Consider the following 20,465-nt stretch of genomic DNA (forward strand, 5'->3'; position numbering starts at 1 on the left):
TTTTGAATTTATTAAACTATTTTATATTTTTTTTATTAAAAGGTCCCGAAGTCGATCAACAACACGGTCTGGGAGGAATTGTGTGTGCATTGGGATAAGGACGAGACGAAAGATACCTCCGTGACCAACTCCGCCAACCGCAAGAGCGATCGTGGCAGGAAGGGCATGTACAAGCACAATTTGGGTGCCCAGACTATTGCCACTCTAGGTGATCTTCTAATTTCTAATGTTTCTTTAACTTTTGTTTTTTTTAAGGCGGATGAAAATGATGGCGAGCCGGTTGATGATTTCGTCCTAATGAAGACGGCGCATACCAACAAGCACACCGGGGAGATTGATGATGGTGTTGTGAGGGATGTGCTCAGCTTGATCGAAACTCAGAAGGAAGACGAATATACCCGTCTATCTCAGCTTCAAACCGACCTGGACGCCACTTCGACGGCTTCTACCAACTTGTCCCGGATTCGAATCAACGAAATCGTTGAATCGGTATGTTCTTTATAAAAAAGTTCAATTCATTTATTTCTTTATTTTCATTTTATCATCTTTTCTATTATTTAAATTTGTTTATTTTCTATTTCAGTCGGTTCCAAAGAAGAAGGGACGTTTGGTCGGTTTGTGTCGTCGAGCCCGGTCAGTTCCTCCTTCTGCACCACAGCCCTATGTTGATCCAGAAGGGCTTATGGACCAGTTGAAGGACAAAGATGACCGCATAGCTGCGTTGGAGCAAAAGATGGCGGATCAAGAGGCGGGATGGGAGGCAACGAGGAAGCAGAACGAGCAAATGGTGGAGATGCAGTTCCCGTAGTTTCTTTTTTTTTTCAAAAACTCTTAATGTTTTATTTTTGTTTGTACAATTTTGAATATTATCTAATATGTTTTCTATTTCAATTTTAATTTTATATTTTCGAATTTCAATTAAAAAAATAAATTTTTAATTTTTTAAAAAAAATTATTTTTGGGAATATTCCGAGGAAGTGTATTCCTCGGGATATTCCGACGACACCTTCCTCGGAATATTCCGAGGGACATATGCCTTCGGAATATCCCAACGGATACACTTCCTTCGGAATATCCCGACGGATACACTTCCTCGGCCGTCGGAATATTCCGATACCTCTTTTCTCTCGGAATGTTTCCGAGGACCATTCCATCGGAAAGAACCGAGGAGATACCGACGAACAGTCCTAGGAAATGTTTCTTCGGAATGTCCTCAGAATCTTTAATTCTCGGTATTCCCTCGGAACTTTCCGAGAAAATTCCGAGGAAATTTTACTTTCCGACGACCATTCTCGTCGGTATGTCCTCGGAATACCGTTATTCCGAGGACATACCGACGATATTTGTCGTCGGAATCCCGGTGTTTTCTTATAGTGGTGTGATTGAAAAGCATTTCTAGAGTAAATTATTACTTTGATTTTAATTTTACTCAAAATCCCAGTAAAATCTTGCCAATCAAATGAAATAATTTTTTGAGCTTTTACTTTGTCCACTGTTTAAATAGAAAAAAAAAACACATACTCAAGTTTATTCTACATTATAATAGAATAAAAATACTGTTGTTTTCACTATTTTCTATCATTTTCATTTTCACTCTTTCCTATTATTTATTTTTACTTTGACTTACGCTAATAATACCAGTCAAACCCTAAATGTACTCCATGAATTTTTTTGTCAGCTTTCTAGGGATTTCTAAAATCAACATTTAAGAGGATAATTGTTTCATAACTAATCATTTACTTTACAAAATTTTGAAAAAAAAAGAGTAAATTGCTAGCAAATAAATGAAAAACTAACGGTGGGCAATTCAAATCCATGCTCGGGAACGCGCTATGCGCTAATTGGGCGGTCGGATTATGCCTAGCGTCTAAAGAAAAAATCGGAGATTAATCAAAAATTATGCGGGGCGGAATTTTTAGATTGTTTACCTTGTTATAAAACATATTAATCTTTAATTGTATATAACATTAATATATTTTCATGTTTAAGATTGTATAAAACACACAAATAGAATATATGAATTATGAATATAAATAAAATTTTAGATCAAATAAATAAATAAATATATTATTAAAAAATAGATTAGGCGGCTAGGCGGAAAAAATCAGATATCTGATTTTTTTAATCGATTTGACATAAATCAGGGCGAAGGGTGACGCGTATCGCCTAGACGACCGATTTTTAGAACAGGGATTAAAATTAACGTTTTCCACTCTTTTTTTTTAACTGAAAAAAAAAATGATTGGAAAACTTGTGGGATCTACATATATACATATAGATACCCAAAAATGTTCATCAGAAAGAAAAAGAAAATCGATTGATCACTTCTTTCTGATTTTTGTTTTCTTGATATCAATGAAGATTCTCTATTTGCAAAGACATAAGATCTAGCATCAGATTTAGCATTAGAAGAAGCAAAATTAATGAGGTGGAGATTCATTGTTCAAACTTACTATATTACCTGTACTTTCCTGTAAGAACCTGAGTAGGGGTAAAGTGAATCAAATCTCTAGAACAATGACTGCAACCAAAAAGAAGAAGATGAAAATAGAGTTAGTTCATGGACGACTTCTTTTGTTTTGAAAAGAAATCAAAAGATTTTAAACTCACAATCAGAATCTGTTTTGACCCATTTACTCCCATCGCTACTACTACTACTTCTTCCTTCTTCTTCCTTATTCTTTAAGGAAAGTTGTTGCCTGTCTTGCACGTATCTACTCGTTGATGTTTGCTTTGGAGAAGCTCGAGTATTAATCTTCTTGAGTAGCATTACTCTCAGAAACTGTATATATCATGTAAAAGTAATAAGGTACATGAACAAAACACTTTAACTAGTATCCGAAATGGTGTTAGGAGATTAAGTTGTACCTTCTCCATTCTTGATTCTTGAAACGTGTCTCTCAAGCCAGGGTTAGGAATAGGAGATAACCCCTCTGTACATACAAACATCTTCTTGAGGAGATGAGAAACAGAGGTTTTGCTCACATCTCTCTTACCCTTCTTCTTATTTTTACTCTCTGTATAAATAGCTTTGCATCTCCCCAAAATAATACTAATCGTACGCTCAATGTCTTCTTGGTTCTCATCAGAATCTCCACCACCTGAAAACGCGTTGCTGATTCGTCTATCGACTTCAAAACTCGAAGGACAATTCAAGAATCTATCCAAAGGAAGATTGGCAAGTTCTTTGTTCACATCAGACTTCCTCTTCTTGTTCTTTCTTGTCAAGAGCTTCGTCAGCTCATTTTGTAGTTTCCCAACTTCCTCGGGAGTAAAATCTTCAAGATCATCGGATAAAGAAATATCGTGATCTCTATCTTGCGCTCTACCTTCCACGTGCATGTTAGAAGTCTTCTCTTCTTGAATCACTTCTTGTATTGGGGTTTGATCTTTGGTCAAGGTACCGAACGTTCCAATGGCAAGTAATCCGTGAGGCCAATCGCTGAACTCTTCTCGTGATTGATCTGTATGAAACATAAGACAAACAAAAATGATCAGAGAGCCACATAATTAGGAGGGGTTGCTTTGCACATATCCCAAGTAGACAACTAGTTTGGTAAATTAAAAGGTGTTTGTTTCAACTTTTAAGTCAGACATTAGATTTTAATTTATGTGAACAAGCAGATGATGTTCTTGGTTTATGAGTATTCGCTTGTTTACCATGTAGCTTATTATGCATCCACATAAAGAGCTGAAAAAGCAACAAAAAAACATTTATGAGTACTTAGAGCATAATTAACGGTAAAGCTTTTAGGCACAGGTTTTTAGTTTTTTTTTTTGTTTAAAAAAAATAATAATAATAATAATCGAACCAATCGCGGACTGCCACGTATCGGTGGAGCCCGCGCACAGTGCAAAAACCAAACTAAACTCGCCTCTTACAGAAGAGGCAGAAGAGGCAGCTCTTAATAATATGGTAGGACCCGCATATTTTTAAATTTTTTTTTAAAAGGAAGCTATAAGAGCTTCCGTTAATCCTGCTCTTAAAGCATCAACAAGTTTTTTAACCATGGTTTCTCATCATTTAATATTTATATAATTTAGTAATTAAATTTTAAATAGTTACAAAATTTCAACCACTAATAAAGTGATACATTGCAAACCAATTCTCAACATTTTCCGTAAGTCTATAAGACCACCTCCAACGGTGGATTTTAGTTGAGGTTCTAAAGAGGAAAAAGGAAAATAAATAAATAAAAATGATATAATTTGACAGAACCGCTGTCTAAATAAGAGAATGTAGGATTGGTAAACACCTCATACGTGGCTTATGCGTATTGGCTATTTCATTTTACACAAAAGGGAGAAAAATTTTCTCTTCTCTTTCTTAAACGGTGGTTTTTTATTTTGGGAGAAATTTGTTTATGATGTTGCGAAATCTCCAACGGAGATGATGTTTAATCTGTTTCTTTCTTCGTCGATGTTCTCCTCCAAATCCGTCCATCGTGCAGGTTCGTAGATGTTCTCCTCCAAATCCGTCCATGCAATCACTGTGAAGGTTCGTCGATTTCTCCTCCAAATCTGTCCATGCAATCACCGTGAAGGCTCGGATTCTTACAATTGATGTCGAGTTCGGTGCTCGGATGGTCACCGTGGAGGGACACCCCATCAAATTCCAAGTCTGGGACACCGTACGGTTCTATCTCTTTCGTCTAGCTAGGTCATCAGAAACGTTTTGTAGATTAGGATTGTGTTGGCTTCGGACAGATGTAGTCAAGATGATTAATTGTCATAATCCGATACGATTTTGGCAGATTTCAGTTTTTTTTTTTGAAACACAAAACAGATTTCAGTTGTTTATGTTTGGTTTTTGTGGCTTCTAGTTCAGGTTTTTTGTAATGAATTTGTTTATGATTTACCCAAGTGTATGATGTTGTAGGCTACTCAAGAGTCTTTTAGATCCATTACTACAGAGGAGCTGCCGGAGCTTTACTTGTTTACGACATCACCAGGTTAGTTTTCTTTCAGTGACAGTAAGACTTCAGCTCAGAGTCTGAATCTCCGACAAAGTTTTGCAAGTGAAAAGGAAAAATCTTGATAGTTTTTATATACTTGTTTTAAGAAGTTACTAGTGATCTGAGTAAAGTTCTTGACTAGGATATTGGCAAAGCTCTTTCATTGAGAATGTTACGAGAAAGCTATATCCATTTTGGAATTTTGAGAGGGTACATATGACAGATTGGAAGAAATTATCATTTACGCTTTTCATCTTTTTTCGTTCAAAAATATGTTTTTTTTTTGTTGAAGGAGAGAGACGTTTAACCATCTCACGAACTGGTTAGAGGATTCTCGGCAACATGCTAATCCCAACATGAGTATTATGCTAATTGGGAAAAAATGCGATCTTGCTCACAAGAGAGCTGTTAGCAAAGAGGAAGGAGGACAGTTTGCCAAAGAAAATGGACTCTTGTTCTTAGAAGCTTCTGCAAGAACTGCTCAAAACGTTGTGGAGGTGATCCTTCTTTTCCCAAATTCTGTTATTAGCTGTAATCACAACAATCTCTGGAAATGTGGTCTTAAATAAGCTTGAAGAACAGGGTTAAGTATCATATTTAACATCAACAGGCCTTCATAAAGACAGCAACAAAGATCCTCCAGAACATTCAGGACGACATCTTTGATGTAACCAACAAGGTAAATCCCCACTTAAATCTAGAAGCAAACTTAATTTTCCGGTGTTGTAATCTTGTTAACTTCTCTAGTAGTTATGTTATTTGCTGATATGGGCTTTGTGAATCCCGGACATTCATATTGTGGTTGTGATTCTAATGTTATACATAATTTGCTTCGGTTCCTTTAATCTCGAAATTTGAATTTTGCATTCATCAGGCATTAAGGTCGGCTACGGGCGTCCACAAGGTGCAGCTGGAGGAAGAGATGGTGCGATCTCTCAGGGAGGTGGCTGTTGTGGTTAAGAGAGTTCAGGATGTGTCAACAGTCAACACACATATATGATGTAATCTGGTGATTCATAGACTATTCTTGCTTTTTTTATGTCATGTGTAGATTTTATAAAAACTAATCATTCAACTTAGAAAAAAAAAAATTAAGAACCTTCAAGAGGTTCTCCCAATGAACCATGCTAAATTAAATTACATTAGTAGAAATTTTAAACTTCACAAATTGCACAATTAATTATTAAACTAATTATTAGAACCTCTAATGAGTTCTAACCATTGGACATGCTCTAAGAGATTTTTCTTTCAACAATTCTGGTTTTATCAGCTTCTTCTTTTTCATTTATTTTATTGTTTAAACTGACTATTTTGTTGAGTAACCCATAAATGATGATGTTCTTAATTAAGTTCATTTTCAGACACCGCCTAATAAATCAATGAATATGAGTGTGATGAAACGAACCTTCATGTCTTGCTGACCCCGACGAAGAAGAAGAGGAAGAGGTGAAAAAGGAAATGAAATATCTCGTGTTTGCTGAACCAAGAAGCTTAAATCCCTATATATTAATTGAGGAACATTTGAAAAAGATGTAACCTCAATTTTATAATAATTAAAAAAGATCTTTTGCTTATGTGTCAATCAATTAGATAGTTAATTAGTCCTACGTGTCAGCCTCACATTGAAATTGAAAAACACGTTGGTCCAATTCGATTTTTATATCTTCACTAGAAACATTTAATACCAACTATATGATATCATATGATATTAACTAAAGCAAGGTGGCTATTTATTATATATTATTTTCTTAAATAAAATATACGGAATTACCTAACGTGGTTATGATATATATAGTAATTAATGATTTTAAATAATGAAGATTTGCTAATAATCTTTATGCTTTCATTCATTTTTGTTTAATTCTTTACTATTAAAATAAATTACACAATTATATTAATCATATATTAAAAATTAATTTTTTTTTGTATATGTTGTATTTTGAATTTTTCAAAACGAGTATAAATTACTAAAACTGTTAAAAGTCTCACATAAACTTTTGTGATCAATGTTTAAATTTTTTTCTATAATAAGATACAATGATAATAAAATCATATAAATAAATAATTTTATTTTAATAGGTGTTTATGTTAATATATATATACTTCATATCGTTTAAATTTAAGTATATATCAAATACGATAGATAAGATTGATTGTTTTGATTTATTTATTCTAAAATGATTGCGAATAAACAAGAACGATCATTTGATTTATATGTGCAAGCCAATTTATTACATAACAGTAACTGATTTCTTAGTTATTTAATATATAATTATTATTTTATTATTTCATAATATACAAAAAAAATAAGTATTTATTCTGCACAAGGCGCAGATCTTAACCTAAGTATGTATCTATTTAATAATTTTGAATCTTAGATATTTTCTAAATCTTAGGCAAAAATAAAAGAAAGAAATGAGAGTAAACTCAAAAATCAATATTTATATCAAGCAATAACCAAAATGACACAAAAAAAAAAAATATCAAAGATAGATAGGATTGGCACGTGAACGTAAACTTCTCATAACCATAATTAACTTTTAAATTGCTAAATCATGATATAGAACCGAGCTGGCATAGTTTTATTGTAACCAAATAGTAGGCATAAGATTCTTTGGCCTAAACGTTAGGTTTTTATGCGATAAATAATTTTTTGACCTAAAATATTTTTAAAAATAGGATCAGTTCATTAGTATACAAATTATGTAATTAACAAAAAAAGTTTTAAAAATTGTTTAAGAGCCAAATATATTAATTCAATCAATAATATAAATTCTTTTCCATATTATATTTCTTAAATAATTTTCCTATAAATTTATCCTGCGCAAGGCGTAGGGTTTATCCTGGTACACGTAGAAAATCAAAACTAAGATCTTTGAATGTTTTTGATGAATTTGATGGTTCAAGTTCCAAAATTGACGGCCTTATTTTTCTTCAAAAGAATAAAGAAGGAATATTTTTTTTTCTTCTAATAAACTCTGGATTTGTTTGGTTAACTTCTGTTCAATTCTCACTCTTCTTTATAGATAGACCTCACGACGTACGGCTCAAATCTCCATGCAAACGATCGTGGTTCAACGAGGCATTATTCCGAGCGTATTTAATTTGTATATAGCTTAGCTAATATATATATTTTTTTTTTGTTTAACCTGAGATATCCCAGGCCCTTGGAGCCCACACTAATCCCCAAAAATAAGTGTAGCCCACAGATAGACTCTCTCTCCGGATATTCAAATGGACTCTAAAGCATAGGTCCATATCTGTGTGGGTGACATGGATGGGCAGTTCGCCACCGCCTGGCGTCGAATCCGTGAGCATGACAATTGACCCACAAGATCCTTCACCAAACGGGCTACCTCGTCCCGTCCAGCTTAGCTAATATTATAAAATGCTAACTATATTATAAATTTTTTGATTTTGTATAGGAAAGAACGTCAAGGCTTTGAATATAACGGCACTTCGTATGATCATACCGTCTCAGATCTCTTTTTACCAATTTTCGACTATCTATAAAAGGATATACTCCCTCCGTTTTTAAATGTAAATAGTTTTAGCAAAAAGAGTTTGTTTCACAATATAAGTAGTTTACATATTTCAATGCATCTTTTTCATTTATTGAATATTGTGTGACCAATGAAATAATATTAGGTTTTTAATAATTAATTGAATTAATTGATTAAATGATATATTCTTTTAAATAACAATTTTCTAAATATTCGTGTTTTTAACCAAAACTACTTACAATTAAAAGCGAAGGGTGTAAAAATTAGATCGAATCCCAAGATAAGTATTAGTAGTAGTTTTGTCATTGAGTGGTTACTATGTTGACACGGATGTACAGAGGCTTCTACACATTTTGTTATCCGTGTGATCTATATCCTTTTTTGTGTGATCATATGAGATATATACGGTTATGTATGTGCATAAATTGGCTTAATTTTCGAATTAGTAGCAGAGATTGCCATATAAGTTTTAAATCAAAAAAAGCCGTTACCACTTGGAAAATTTATAATATTATTACTTGAAATAAAATATAGATTAATCAATGATTTAGCTGATGCGTAGATGACCTTATTTCTGCCAGTCTGTATTTTCAGTATGATAACTCAGCCTCGGCGAATGAAGGTACGTTATTGTAAGATGATAAGAACTTATAAATCTTAGAAAAAATCTAATGAGTAAAAATGTGATACTATCGGACATGGTAGGGCCAGTTAATTTGAAGCAAGCGTAGGTGTTGTTGTTCTCCTGATTTGAAAACCGGTGAGAAGAATGTTTTACGCCATCAATAATATCAGTAAAGGCTGATTCCGGACAATGGAAAAGACTAGGATCCAAAGGCCAAACTCCTCTTAGTTAATAAAAAAAATGTAGCAGATGGGATAAATGGGTAAGAAAGTATATATTAATAATAATGGCTTTCAGTGTCTTCTTTAGTTAGTTACCGTATAAATCAAACAGCATAAAATATTTTATTGAACATCATTTGTTTAAATTCTTTCAAAACAAAACATCCATTCGTTCTAGTTTGTGGCCTTAGAACAACTCCATCCATTAGAACCCCTAATAGGTTATAATGATTAAATTAGTAGGTTTAAAGATGATATGAGAAGTTAAGAACCTTATTTAGTGGAAATAATTTTTTTTTCCTCCAATGAGAGAATCCTATATGAGTTCTTAAATATTTTTTTTTTAATTTGAATGATATAGATTTGATAACATAAAAATTTAAATAAAAATGGCATAAAGCTACAAATCAAAAGATACAACTACAAATCATAAAGCTATTCAACTCAACATCTGTCTAGTGATTAGGTTGTTTTGTATATAGTCATTTACCTCCAATTCTGAAGCTTTCTCATCAAGTACACTCATTGCTTCATCAGGTTGAGGGACTGTAAAAGCAGGAACTCCACTCTGCAACAGAGACAAATCAATAAGAATGAAATTCAAACCGAAGCAACGCAGAAGCTTCTTGTTGTTACCTTGAAGATACCAGCTTTCTCTGCAGAGATTTCAGCAAGCGTGTGTCCTAAATAAAACCAACTGATTAGAAAAAAAACATTTGGATTCATTTTTTTTTTCTGACAAAAGAGACTAACCAAGAATCTCTATATGATCATAACCGAGAGAAGCAATACCACAGACGACAGACTTCTTAATCTATATACTAACATAACTCTTTGTTAGAGGTGGAAACATAACGAATAAAATCTTAATAATGCTTTGTCCTACCACGTTAGAAATACCGCAGAATAAATCATTCAAAAGGATCTAAACTTGCTGCTCTTGTTGCTTTCCATAAACCACATTTTGTTTCTTCTCCTCATCTTTCATCTCCACCGTCTTCTTCTCACAAAAGGGTCACGACCGATAAGACCATAGATGAACCAAGAAGTTCCACAGAGAAACACAAAGAGTGATAAAAAAGAATGACATATACTCTACACTCTTCGTCTTCGTCACCAATCTCTGTTCATCAAAAAACAAACATTTAAAAAAGACAGAGCCAAAGTTGAAGAAACACGTCTTGAGTGATTTCTTACCATGATTGAGAGTGGAGAAGCGTACATGATGATGGAGAAAACAGTAGCTGCGATACCACAGAAGACTCAGAAACAGAGTTGATCGATTTCAAAACTTTCAATTCAATCTTCAATCTTATCAAAACAATCTATCCATATCAGACTCGATCGAGAGAGAAGATGAAGTGATCGATTTCAGTGGAGTTAGAGAAAATATGTGATCTCAGATCAAGACCCTAACGAGAAGGAGAGAGAGACATAAAGAGGAGGTCCACTAAAAAAGTGACACGCAAGGGTCTTTACCAATTCTTAAAGGCCCAAGTTAAGCATCGGTTCTTTTGTTTTTAAGCCTTTTTCATTTTTTTTTTCACTTTTCTTTAGAACCCTTCTTAAGAAATGTCCGATGGAGATGGTTTTATATTGTGACACGTGTTCTTGAAATTGCACTTTAATTTTTTTGATCCACACGTAATTTCTGACATGTTCATTATTATTGTAAGGCTAATATGAAATTCTAGTAATTTCATAAAATTCTAAAAAGGAAAGAGACAGAAAGAAAAGGGTGAAATTTTAAGGGCAGACCCCCACGAAGAACTCATGCCATTGCCCCCTTGTCCTCTGGAATTCTAAGATCATAGTCTCTCTGTACACTTTAATATTGTATCTCGATCTTCCATCAAATAATGTATATAACTTATTTTATCTAATTATATTTTTCATGGCAAACTAATCCTATATATTACGGTTTCGATGATGCCAGGTTTGTATTACAAAGTTATATGTATTTACGTCTATATATAGAGTATATTAAAATTCAAACTAGTGATGGATTAAGTTACAAAAAAAAAACTAGTGATGGATTGTATTATATATTAACGGTCATAGGAAAACTTTCTAGACCAAATTTGTGGACTTCCACCAAAATCGATTTTTGATTTAATGGTTTGACTAAGCCGTTTGGATTATCTTTTCTTTTTTTTTTTGAAAAAGAGCTTTCAAATTTAAATTAAAACAAACGTTTACAAGATAAGACTGCATAGTCTTATAGTGGGAAAAAACTAACATAAAACATAATTCATGATACGAACAAGCTCGTACCTAAGGAAACACCTAGGCCGGAACTAGCAAAGCCAAAAAAAGAAATGTAAAAGAAATAGCTAACGAGAAGAACCACGACCACGGTGACCATGTTTACGTCTCCCATGCACAGTCTTCCATTCTAAGTCTTGTTATTTGATAGGAGGTTTGGTCTCTCTCCCATCCCCTGTCAAACTGAAAGAACTTATTTTCTCCGTTTCAGCTTCATCCACAACTCCTAACACAGCAAAACAAAAAGGACTCTCGAAACCACCAGCTTGTGGTATTGTGGTCAAAGGATCAACAACTAAAGCTTTTTGGACAGCACTGTTGATAATGACTCCATAATGTTTGTTGAAGTGAGAGCAGATTGAAAATCTACTAATAGGGATAAACTGTTGGACAGATTTGTCAAAGCTGTGGTATTCTCTTGTTGAGGCTGTGAATTATTTGATGGCATACAATATCCGTTTGTTTGCATATATATATATTTTGGTAATAAACGGCTATTTATTACTCAAACTTGAGGTGGTCTGGGTAACCAAACCGGAATAGAATAACCAACAAAGCACAAAGGTCTATGAAAAGAAGTTTGCATATATATTTAAACAAACATGACCTCTGTATTTTATATATTTTCATTTTCAACATATTTTAATTCCCGAAAATAATCAAAGCATGGTAAGTTGATTATTTTCAAAAGACTAGGTCGATGTGATTATTGATCTCACACAATAACAAACGACAATGGAGTTGTTTAATTTTTACTAGTCTAGAAATATTATGAATCTGTAAAATAACCTAGACTAATCTTCAATGAAAAATGCAATCTATAGATATACATTTTCGGATATTAAAATGGACCGAAAACAAAAATTCATACTCATGTGAGTACTCTAAAAAAATATGATTTAGTTTCGCACAATAAGCAGATTAAATTTGAAATATATTGGCGTTCTAAACCTGTTTCTACCACTTGACCACTGACATCCCAATTTATAGAGTAATTTTATAATTTAGTATTGTTTTTTATCAGTCACATGATTATGCAGAAAAATGTCCAAAAATACTTTCTATTTCTAAGATTAATAAAAATAGGAAATCCTGAAATATTATCTGTAAATTTTGAAAAAAAACTGCACAGCCAATTCTTAACTAATTGTTTCAAAATTTCATATTTTAATTAAAAAAATTCTTTGTGAATTAGAGATTTAATTAGGTTAAAGGAAAGCCTCAAAAAGCAGTATTGCTTTATCACCGGAGGCTTGAGCCCATCACACCACTCCCAATCACGTGGGGTTTGGTCCAATAGACATTAGCCACATCTTTTTTAAAATCTTTGTCCACTTGTCTAAAATCAAACATCTATAGTAAAAGTCTTTCTTACTACAATATTTACTACAATGGATATTCGCATTGAAAGTTAAAAAAAAAATCACCAGAAGTAATAATATTTTATGAAAGATTTTTTCAAAAAAATGTAATATGTTATAAGACACTAAAATTTTTGAGGGAATTTTTTTATTAAAATACTATTATTTTGGTTAAAATTCCCCTAGAAATTTTTAGGATTAATTGGCTTCTACGCCCATAACTAGGTCTTTAATTAGGTCTTTATACCTGAGTTGATATAAATACTTTTACGACGGTTTTGACCCTGCATCTATACTTTCTTCTATATGTGCAGCTATGTCAGTGCTTCTGCTGCCCTATCTCTAGCTGTGTCATTCATTGTCTCTTCTTTTTAAAATTATTTTTTCATTTCAATTTATATATTCTCACGAGAAACCAATTAGCACTATTTTTCAGAGATTAAATCTCCATCACAAACTAACTTCTTTTCTACTTTATCTCTCCTTAACCTCTCCAACTTCTCTCTACACAAACCCTAGATCTGTGGTGTCCCCCCCCCCCCGGCGGCCGGTGTCCTTTCCCGGAGCCGGAGGCTTATCCTTCTTCCCTTATCTCGTTTTTGTTTTCCCTTCTTGGTTGTTTTCATACTCCCCGGCGATATGCTCGACGGATCTGGAATTCGATGGAGGCCTCTACTTTTGTTCTGACCGCGGCGGAGCTGAGGTAGCAGGAGGAAGGCGGATCTCTGGAACGGCGGCGAGTCGGGTGAAGGGGAACTTCCGGGATGGGTCGGCTCTTAGGGTTTGTTGGGTTTCACCGGCGGTCGTTTTCAAGCTTTATTCGTCGGATCTCAACATAGAGATGGAGGTGCGTAGCTGTGTCTCTGTTCCCGTTTCCCGTATATCTGATGGCTGGTGCCTCGGACTCGAAGAGAGATGGCTCGTGGGTTGGATGTTTAGAGAGTTTCCGGCGCGTGGAAAGGCTCTGGTCTCACCCCCGACAAGTGAACGTTGAGAGTCCTCCTCTTAACGGCGTTTCCCTGAGTTCATAAGGATGGCGTGTGTCAGCTGGTTTGGCTCAGGCGTGGCGTGTGGCTGTGATTCCTTCAGTCGCATAGGGTCGTCTATGGCCATCTTGGAGGAGGGAAGAATGGCGCTTCATTGTGAACATGTTGAGCTTCATCAGCGGCACAAAGTTTCTCTCAAGAGTTGCTGCTTCTCTGGTTCTCAGAGACAGAACATGAGGAGGTTCAAGCTTCATCGACTGGTCAACGAAGGAGTTTGGGTCTCGGTAGTTTCATGTTTCAAAGTGGAACATTCGCAGTGCCGAATCACTGTCTCACCCGGCAGTTTCGCTTTGTCCCCTCTTGATGGTGATCTGAATAGTCGTTGTTGCCAAGATCTCAACTCGACTTTTGGGATCTTCGGTAGTTCATTGGTTCTCTGGAGCTACTGACCATCCATTTGCAAGGATACAAAGCCTTAGTTTCAGGCTAGTTAGAGTTTCCAAAGAGGAAAATGCACCTCTCGGTGTTATGGTGGTTGGTCATGTGCTTCATTAAAATCGTAAGGCATCAACTGCTCTGAGCGTACTATAGTGTTTCTTTTTCTGTATTTCTTTTGACTGCTTTTGAAACAGCTTTGTATTCTTGTTATTAGCGGGTAGAATTCAGGTGGTCTAAGAGGCGGTTCATACTGAGTCGTAGTGTGGACTCGTCCCATGTGGTTGCAAGAGTACAAAGGAGTCTCGATTGGGTAGCGTAGGATCCATAGATGTGCTCCTAGGTAATACTAGCACTACAAGAAAACACACCAAATTCCGACGGAGGTTCCGACGGACACCAAGGTCGTCGGACATTTGCGACGGAATACTGACAAATTTCCGACCAAATCCAAAAAAATGAAGTCGTCGGAATTCCGTCAACCATGTCCGACGGAATTCCGACGACATACGGTTCGTCGGAATTTTCCGACGACTTTTCGACGACATTCCGATAAAAAATGTAACCGTTGTAGTCGTCGGAAGTTCGTCGGTATATTCCGACGGAATTCCGACGACATTCCGATTAACAGCAAAGTCGTCGGAATTCCATCGGTATTTTCCGACGGAATTCCGACGAACCATGTGACCGTTGCCGACAAATACATATGACCGTTGTATAGCCGTTTGGGATTGGACAATTCCGACGGAATTCCGACGGACTTCTTTATATCCGTCGGAATTTCGTCGGAAAGTCGTCGGAGGTCCGTAAGCAATTTCCTATAAATACAACCCCTCCTCATTCAACTCATTCACACTTCATTCTCTCTTCATTCTCTTTAGTCATAACAATTCCGTGAAAATCATGTCTTCAGAAGTTTATTATCGTTCGTGGATGGATAAACCTCATTTGGATCCGAACACCAATTTGCTTACGGAAGAATACGTTCAAGGGATTGGAGAATTCATGAGGCTTGTTCAACAGCAACCGGATGCAAAAAGTGGTATGTTAAGATGTCCCTGCTCTTCTTGCAATAATAATAAGGTTATAAAAGAATTTGATGTTTGGACTCATTTGTATATGAAAGGGTTTTCACGTAATTATAAAGTTTGGTACCTTCATGGGGAAACTGGTTATGAATATGGTAGTACTAGCGAACCTCAGCCTGTTAGTGAACCTCAGCCTGATATTAGGTTAGAAGAATCTAGAACGGATATAGATTATGGTGTAGGTACTGAGCAGATGGTACATGATCATTATAGAGGGGAAGAACCAAACCCCGAGTCTAGGAGATTTTTTGACATGTTGGATGCAGGAAAACAACCTTTGTATCAAAATTGTAGAGATGGTCATTCAGTCTTATCATCTGCAACTAGATTAATGGGTATTAAGACAGACTATAATTTGGCTGAAGAATGTATGGATGCGATTACTGATTTTGTCAAAGGTATTCTACCTGAGGATAACCTTGCACCGGGTTCATACTACGAGGTTCAGAAACTTGTTGCAGGTCTTCAACTACCGTATGAAGTGATAGATGTATGTATTGACAACTGCATGATCTACTGGAGAGCGGATGAGACACGGAATGTATGCAAATTTTGTGGGAAACCTCGTTATCAGGAGACGAGGGGAAGAGTTCCGATCCCATTCAAAAGAATGTGGTATTTGCCTTTGACGGAAAGATTGAAGAGGTTGTATCAGTGTGAGCGCACAGCAAAAGCAATGAGATGGCATGCAGAGCATTCCACAAATGGTGAGATTAGACATCCTTCAGATGCAAAGGCTTGGAAACATTTCCAGTCAACATATCCAGAATTTGCGGAAGAGAGAAGAAATGTTTATCTTGGATTATCTACTGATGGTTTCAGCCCATTTGGAAAGCATGGAAGGCAGTATTCTCTATGGCCAGTTATTGTGACACCGTACAACTTACGGCCGAGCTTGTGCATGCGACGAGAGTTTTTGTTTCTCTCAATTCTAGTCCCCGGGCCAGATCATCCTAAAAGATCACTAGATGTGTTTCTTCAACCACTAATATATGAGTTGCAACAACTATGGGCGCATGGTTTTGAGACATACGATGTTTCGCGCAAAGAAAACTTTCAGATGCGGGCAGTACTTATGTGGACAATAAGTGACTTTCCAGCATATGGTATGTTATCTGGATGGACAACACATGGGAAGCTATCATGTCCATATTGTCAAGATGACACAGATGCTTTCCAACTAAAGAACGGAAGGAAAACGTGTTGGTTTGACTGTCACAGACGATTTCTACCACCTGATCATCCATACCGCAGGAGTAAGACTTCGTTTACGAAGAACAAGCAGGTGTTTGATGGTCCACCTGAGGAAGTTAGTGGGAAAGATTTGTTGAAGCAGTTTAGGTATTTTGATGCAGAAAGGACGCCAGATGTAGGTGGACATGAAAACATTCGAGTCAATGCGGTTGGAGAGCTACATAACTGGCACAAAAAGAGTATTTTCTGGGATCTACCATATTGGGAGAGTCATCTATTGCGGCATAATTTAGATGTCATGCATATTGAGAAGAACTTCTTCGATAATCTGATGAACACAGTCCTTAACATCCAAGGTAAAACGAAGGATAATTTGAAGTCAAGGTTGGATTTAGTCGATATTTGTGATCGTTCTGAACTTCACGTTGATGAGAACGGTACGGCCCCTTTTCCCATTTATCGGCTAGATGGTGCTAGAAAAGAAGAGTTCTTTGATTGGATTACAGAGAAAGTGAAATTTCCTGACGGATATGCATCAAATTTGGGGAACTGCGTTGATAGAAGCGAAGGAAAGTTTACTGGCTTGAAGAGTCATGATTGTCATGTAATTATGCAGCGCCTCCTTCCGTTTGCCTTTTCAGCATTATTGCCACGTAATGTTCATGAAGCAATTGCAGGGATTAGTGTTTTTTTCCGTGACTTATGCAGCAGAGTATTGACTGAAGAGGGTATTAATAATTTGAAGACAAACGCACCAGTCAGCATGTGCAACCTTGAGAAGATATTTCCTCCATCATTCTTTGATGTAATGGAACATCTTGCTATTCATCTCGCAAGAGAATTGGAACTTGGTGGTCCTGTGCAGTACAGATGGATGTATATTTTTGAGCGTTATATGCATCATCTGAAGAAGATGGTCAAAAATCAAAGCAGGGTGGAAGGATCTATAGTGGCACAGGTGATCAATGAAGAAACTGCAATCTTTGCTGAAAATTATTTTCCACCAGAAGTGCAAACAAAACACCGAAGACCTGCTCGGCATGATGATAGAGGGGAGAGAGCAACATATCATGTTACTGTCCCAAGCATGTTCAAGGAAATAGGACGACTTAGTGGAAAATTCACGAAGCGGAGACTTACGGACACTGAGAACGCTCATTTGCAAACATATTTGCTCACCAACTGTGAAGATGTTCTACAATATGAGAGGTAAAAATATTTATTCATTTATTGTTAGATTAATATTCAATAAATTTATTTCATATTGATAATATTTTTGTATATAGTGTATATATGGCGGAGTTGCGTATGACTCACAGGCATGCAACAGAAGATGAGCTTCGACAACTTAGAGATAACGGATTTGCTGCGTGGCTTCGTAGTTATGTGAGTCATATATCCTATTACCCTATGCAAATGATTAGTTTAAATTTAATATATATAAACTAATTAATTTTGCAATCATATATGTTTTTTTTATAGGTGAATGATGGTTTGGCCAGAGGTCTTGTGTTCGATGATTGGATACGCGAATTTGTGCAGGGACCAAACTATGTGGTCAAATCATATCCTAAATTTTGTACGCGAGGATATGCATTCACAAGGAAAGGTCATTCTAAGACAACATATGATGCTGGTGTTTCATCTTCTTCTGGTGACGATGTCTACTACGGCAACATAAAAGAAATATTGGAAATCCAATTTCCTGGAATGGTTGGATTGCGTTGTGTAGTATTCTATTGTGATTGGTATGACACCACCCCAGATAGAGGAGTGAAGATTGATGCGTTTGGTGTTACATCAGTTCATTCGCGGCGGAAACTTCAATATTATGATCCCTTCATTCTTGGTTCGCAAGCTGATCAGGTATGTCAATATATTCATAATTTTTAATTAATGTTATATATTGAACTAATACTTTGTATAATTGATATGTATAGGTGTGCTACATCAGTTACCCTCGGGTGACGTACAGAGACGATCCATGGGTTACTGTAACGCAAATCAACCCAAGAGGACGAGTGGATGGAACTTCTGATGATGATGAACCATTGCAACCAGAGTCTACCAGCAACGCCCAGGCAGTTGAAGATTTGGAAAATGTTCAACTCGTTGAGAATTTGACTGTGTTTGGACATGATGCTGTCGTACATTCAGAGCCGGAAGCCGAGGTTGGGGAGTTTGATGAAGATTCAGAAGATTCTGATTAGTTTTTTTTTTTTTTTTTTTAATGGTCCGTCGGAAATCCCTCGCAATATACCGACGACATAGCGACGACAACGGGTTTCATTGAAAATTGGAAAGGTCGTCGGTATTTCGTCGGAAAATACCGACGACATTCCGACGAACTTGTCGAGTTCGTCGGAATGTCGTCGGTATTTTCCGACGAAATACCGACGACATGTTTTTCTATAAAGTTTCAATCATAAAAATCTATAAATTTAGATGCCAAAACTATGAAAATAACACATAATAAGTGTTTAGTATAGTATTAGATCGCAACCGTTCAAATATAACAACTCATTAAAATATTTATGTATGCATATCATTGTTTTCATAACATCTCATCTTAACATTATGTACTTATACAATCATATTTATATAAGCTTACACTACAAAAAATATTGTTGTGTAAAATCGTGTTATAAAACATTTTTATTGTTAAATCTTTATGCAAATACTATATATATTATCAAAGGTTTGGATTTTGCATTTAGAAACTTGAAAAGAACACCCTAAACACTAAGTCGTCGGAATTCCGTCGGAATATACCGACGGAATGTGTCCGTCGGAAAATACTGACGGACACGTTCCGTCGGAATTTCAATTAGCCCGGGAGAACCAAACCGCTTGAAAATTTTCGCGAATCGGCATTTGGTATATTTTAAATATACCGACGGAATACCGACGAACCCGTGTCCGTCGGAATCCACGGAAATAAAAACCCTTCTCCTTTCTTCTTCGTTATCTCCGCGGCCTCTCTCTCTCTCAAAACTCTCCGGCGATTTCGGCGATTTCGGCGACTCTCCGGCGATTCCGGCCTCTCTTCACCGGCGAATCCTCTCCTCACCCTCCTATCTCTTCCCCAAACCCCAAATCATGTAAGAATCATCCCAAACCTTTTTTTTTTCAATTGTTTAGGGTTTTGGAAGTTGATCTCGGATTTTAGGTTGTTTGATTGAACATTTTAGGATTGAATGGATAGTTTAGGATATATAAGTTAGGATTGTTGTTTTAGTTTTTTTTGGAACATTTTTTGATTTTTAAAAACGTTTTTTGATTTTTTAAAACGTTTTTTTTTATTTTTAAAAACGTTTTTTGATTTTTAAAAACGTTTTTTGATTTTTAAAAACGTTTTTTGATTTTTAAAAACGTTTTTTGATTTTTAAAAACGTTTTTTTGAAAAAATATAAATATTTAACCCCATTTTTCTTCATTTATAAATTTTAACAACATTTTTCTATATTTATAAATTTTTTATAATTTTGTATACATATATATATATGTAAATCATGTATAGTAAAAATTTGAAAATTTTAAAATTTTTTATATTTTTTTTTAAGTTTCCACTAATAAATATTTAACAACATTTTTTTTTTAAATATAAATATTTAACAACATTTTTCTTCATTTATAAATTTTTAACAACATTTTTCTATATTTATAAATTTTTTATAATTTTGTATACATATATATATATATATATAAAAGGTTTAATAGTTTTTTTTAAAACGTTTATAAAACCTTTTGTAAATATATAAATGAAAATATGTTTGATGGGTTAATTTTTTTTTTTTAGGGCCGAGGATGAAGCCCGCCCCGCAGCCCGTCT

At 35.4% G+C, this 20,465-nt stretch overlaps 1 protein-coding gene and 1 pseudogene across 5 annotated transcripts; one reads left to right on the plus strand and one right to left on the minus strand.

Annotated features, from left to right (window-relative positions):
* Positions 1-212: 212 nt before the first annotated feature.
* LOC106381298 (protein LAZY 4-like) lies at positions 213-10,845 on the minus strand. 5 transcript variants are annotated; one of them, XM_048748582.1, is made up of 8 exons: positions 10,527-10,845; positions 10,191-10,427; positions 9,941-9,987; positions 9,795-9,872; positions 6,361-6,454; positions 2,869-3,464; positions 2,611-2,782; positions 213-2,521 (listed from the first exon to the last, which is right to left on the minus strand). In XM_048748582.1, exons 4-8 carry the CDS (start codon positions 9,828-9,830, stop codon positions 2,502-2,504), a joined length of 918 nt encoding a protein of 305 aa, XP_048604539.1. In that variant the 5' UTR covers positions 9,831-9,872; positions 9,941-9,987; positions 10,191-10,427; positions 10,527-10,845; the 3' UTR covers positions 213-2,501. The 5 variants fall into 5 exon arrangements, 3 of the variants coding, with proteins under 3 accessions (XP_048604539.1, XP_048604538.1, XP_048604537.1); XM_048748581.1 differs by lacking the exon at positions 10,527-10,845 and adding an exon at positions 10,058-10,118 and having other exon boundaries at positions 10,191-10,415; XM_048748580.1 differs by lacking the exon at positions 10,527-10,845 and having other exon boundaries at positions 9,941-10,118; positions 10,191-10,415.
* Positions 3,852-5,915, plus strand: LOC106446188 (annotated as a pseudogene).
* Positions 10,846-20,465: the final 9,620 nt, after the last annotated feature.

Source organism: Brassica napus, chromosome C2, assembly GCF_020379485.1.
Source record: "Brassica napus cultivar Da-Ae chromosome C2, Da-Ae, whole genome shotgun sequence".
NCBI lineage: Eukaryota > Viridiplantae > Streptophyta > Magnoliopsida > Brassicales > Brassicaceae > Brassica > Brassica napus.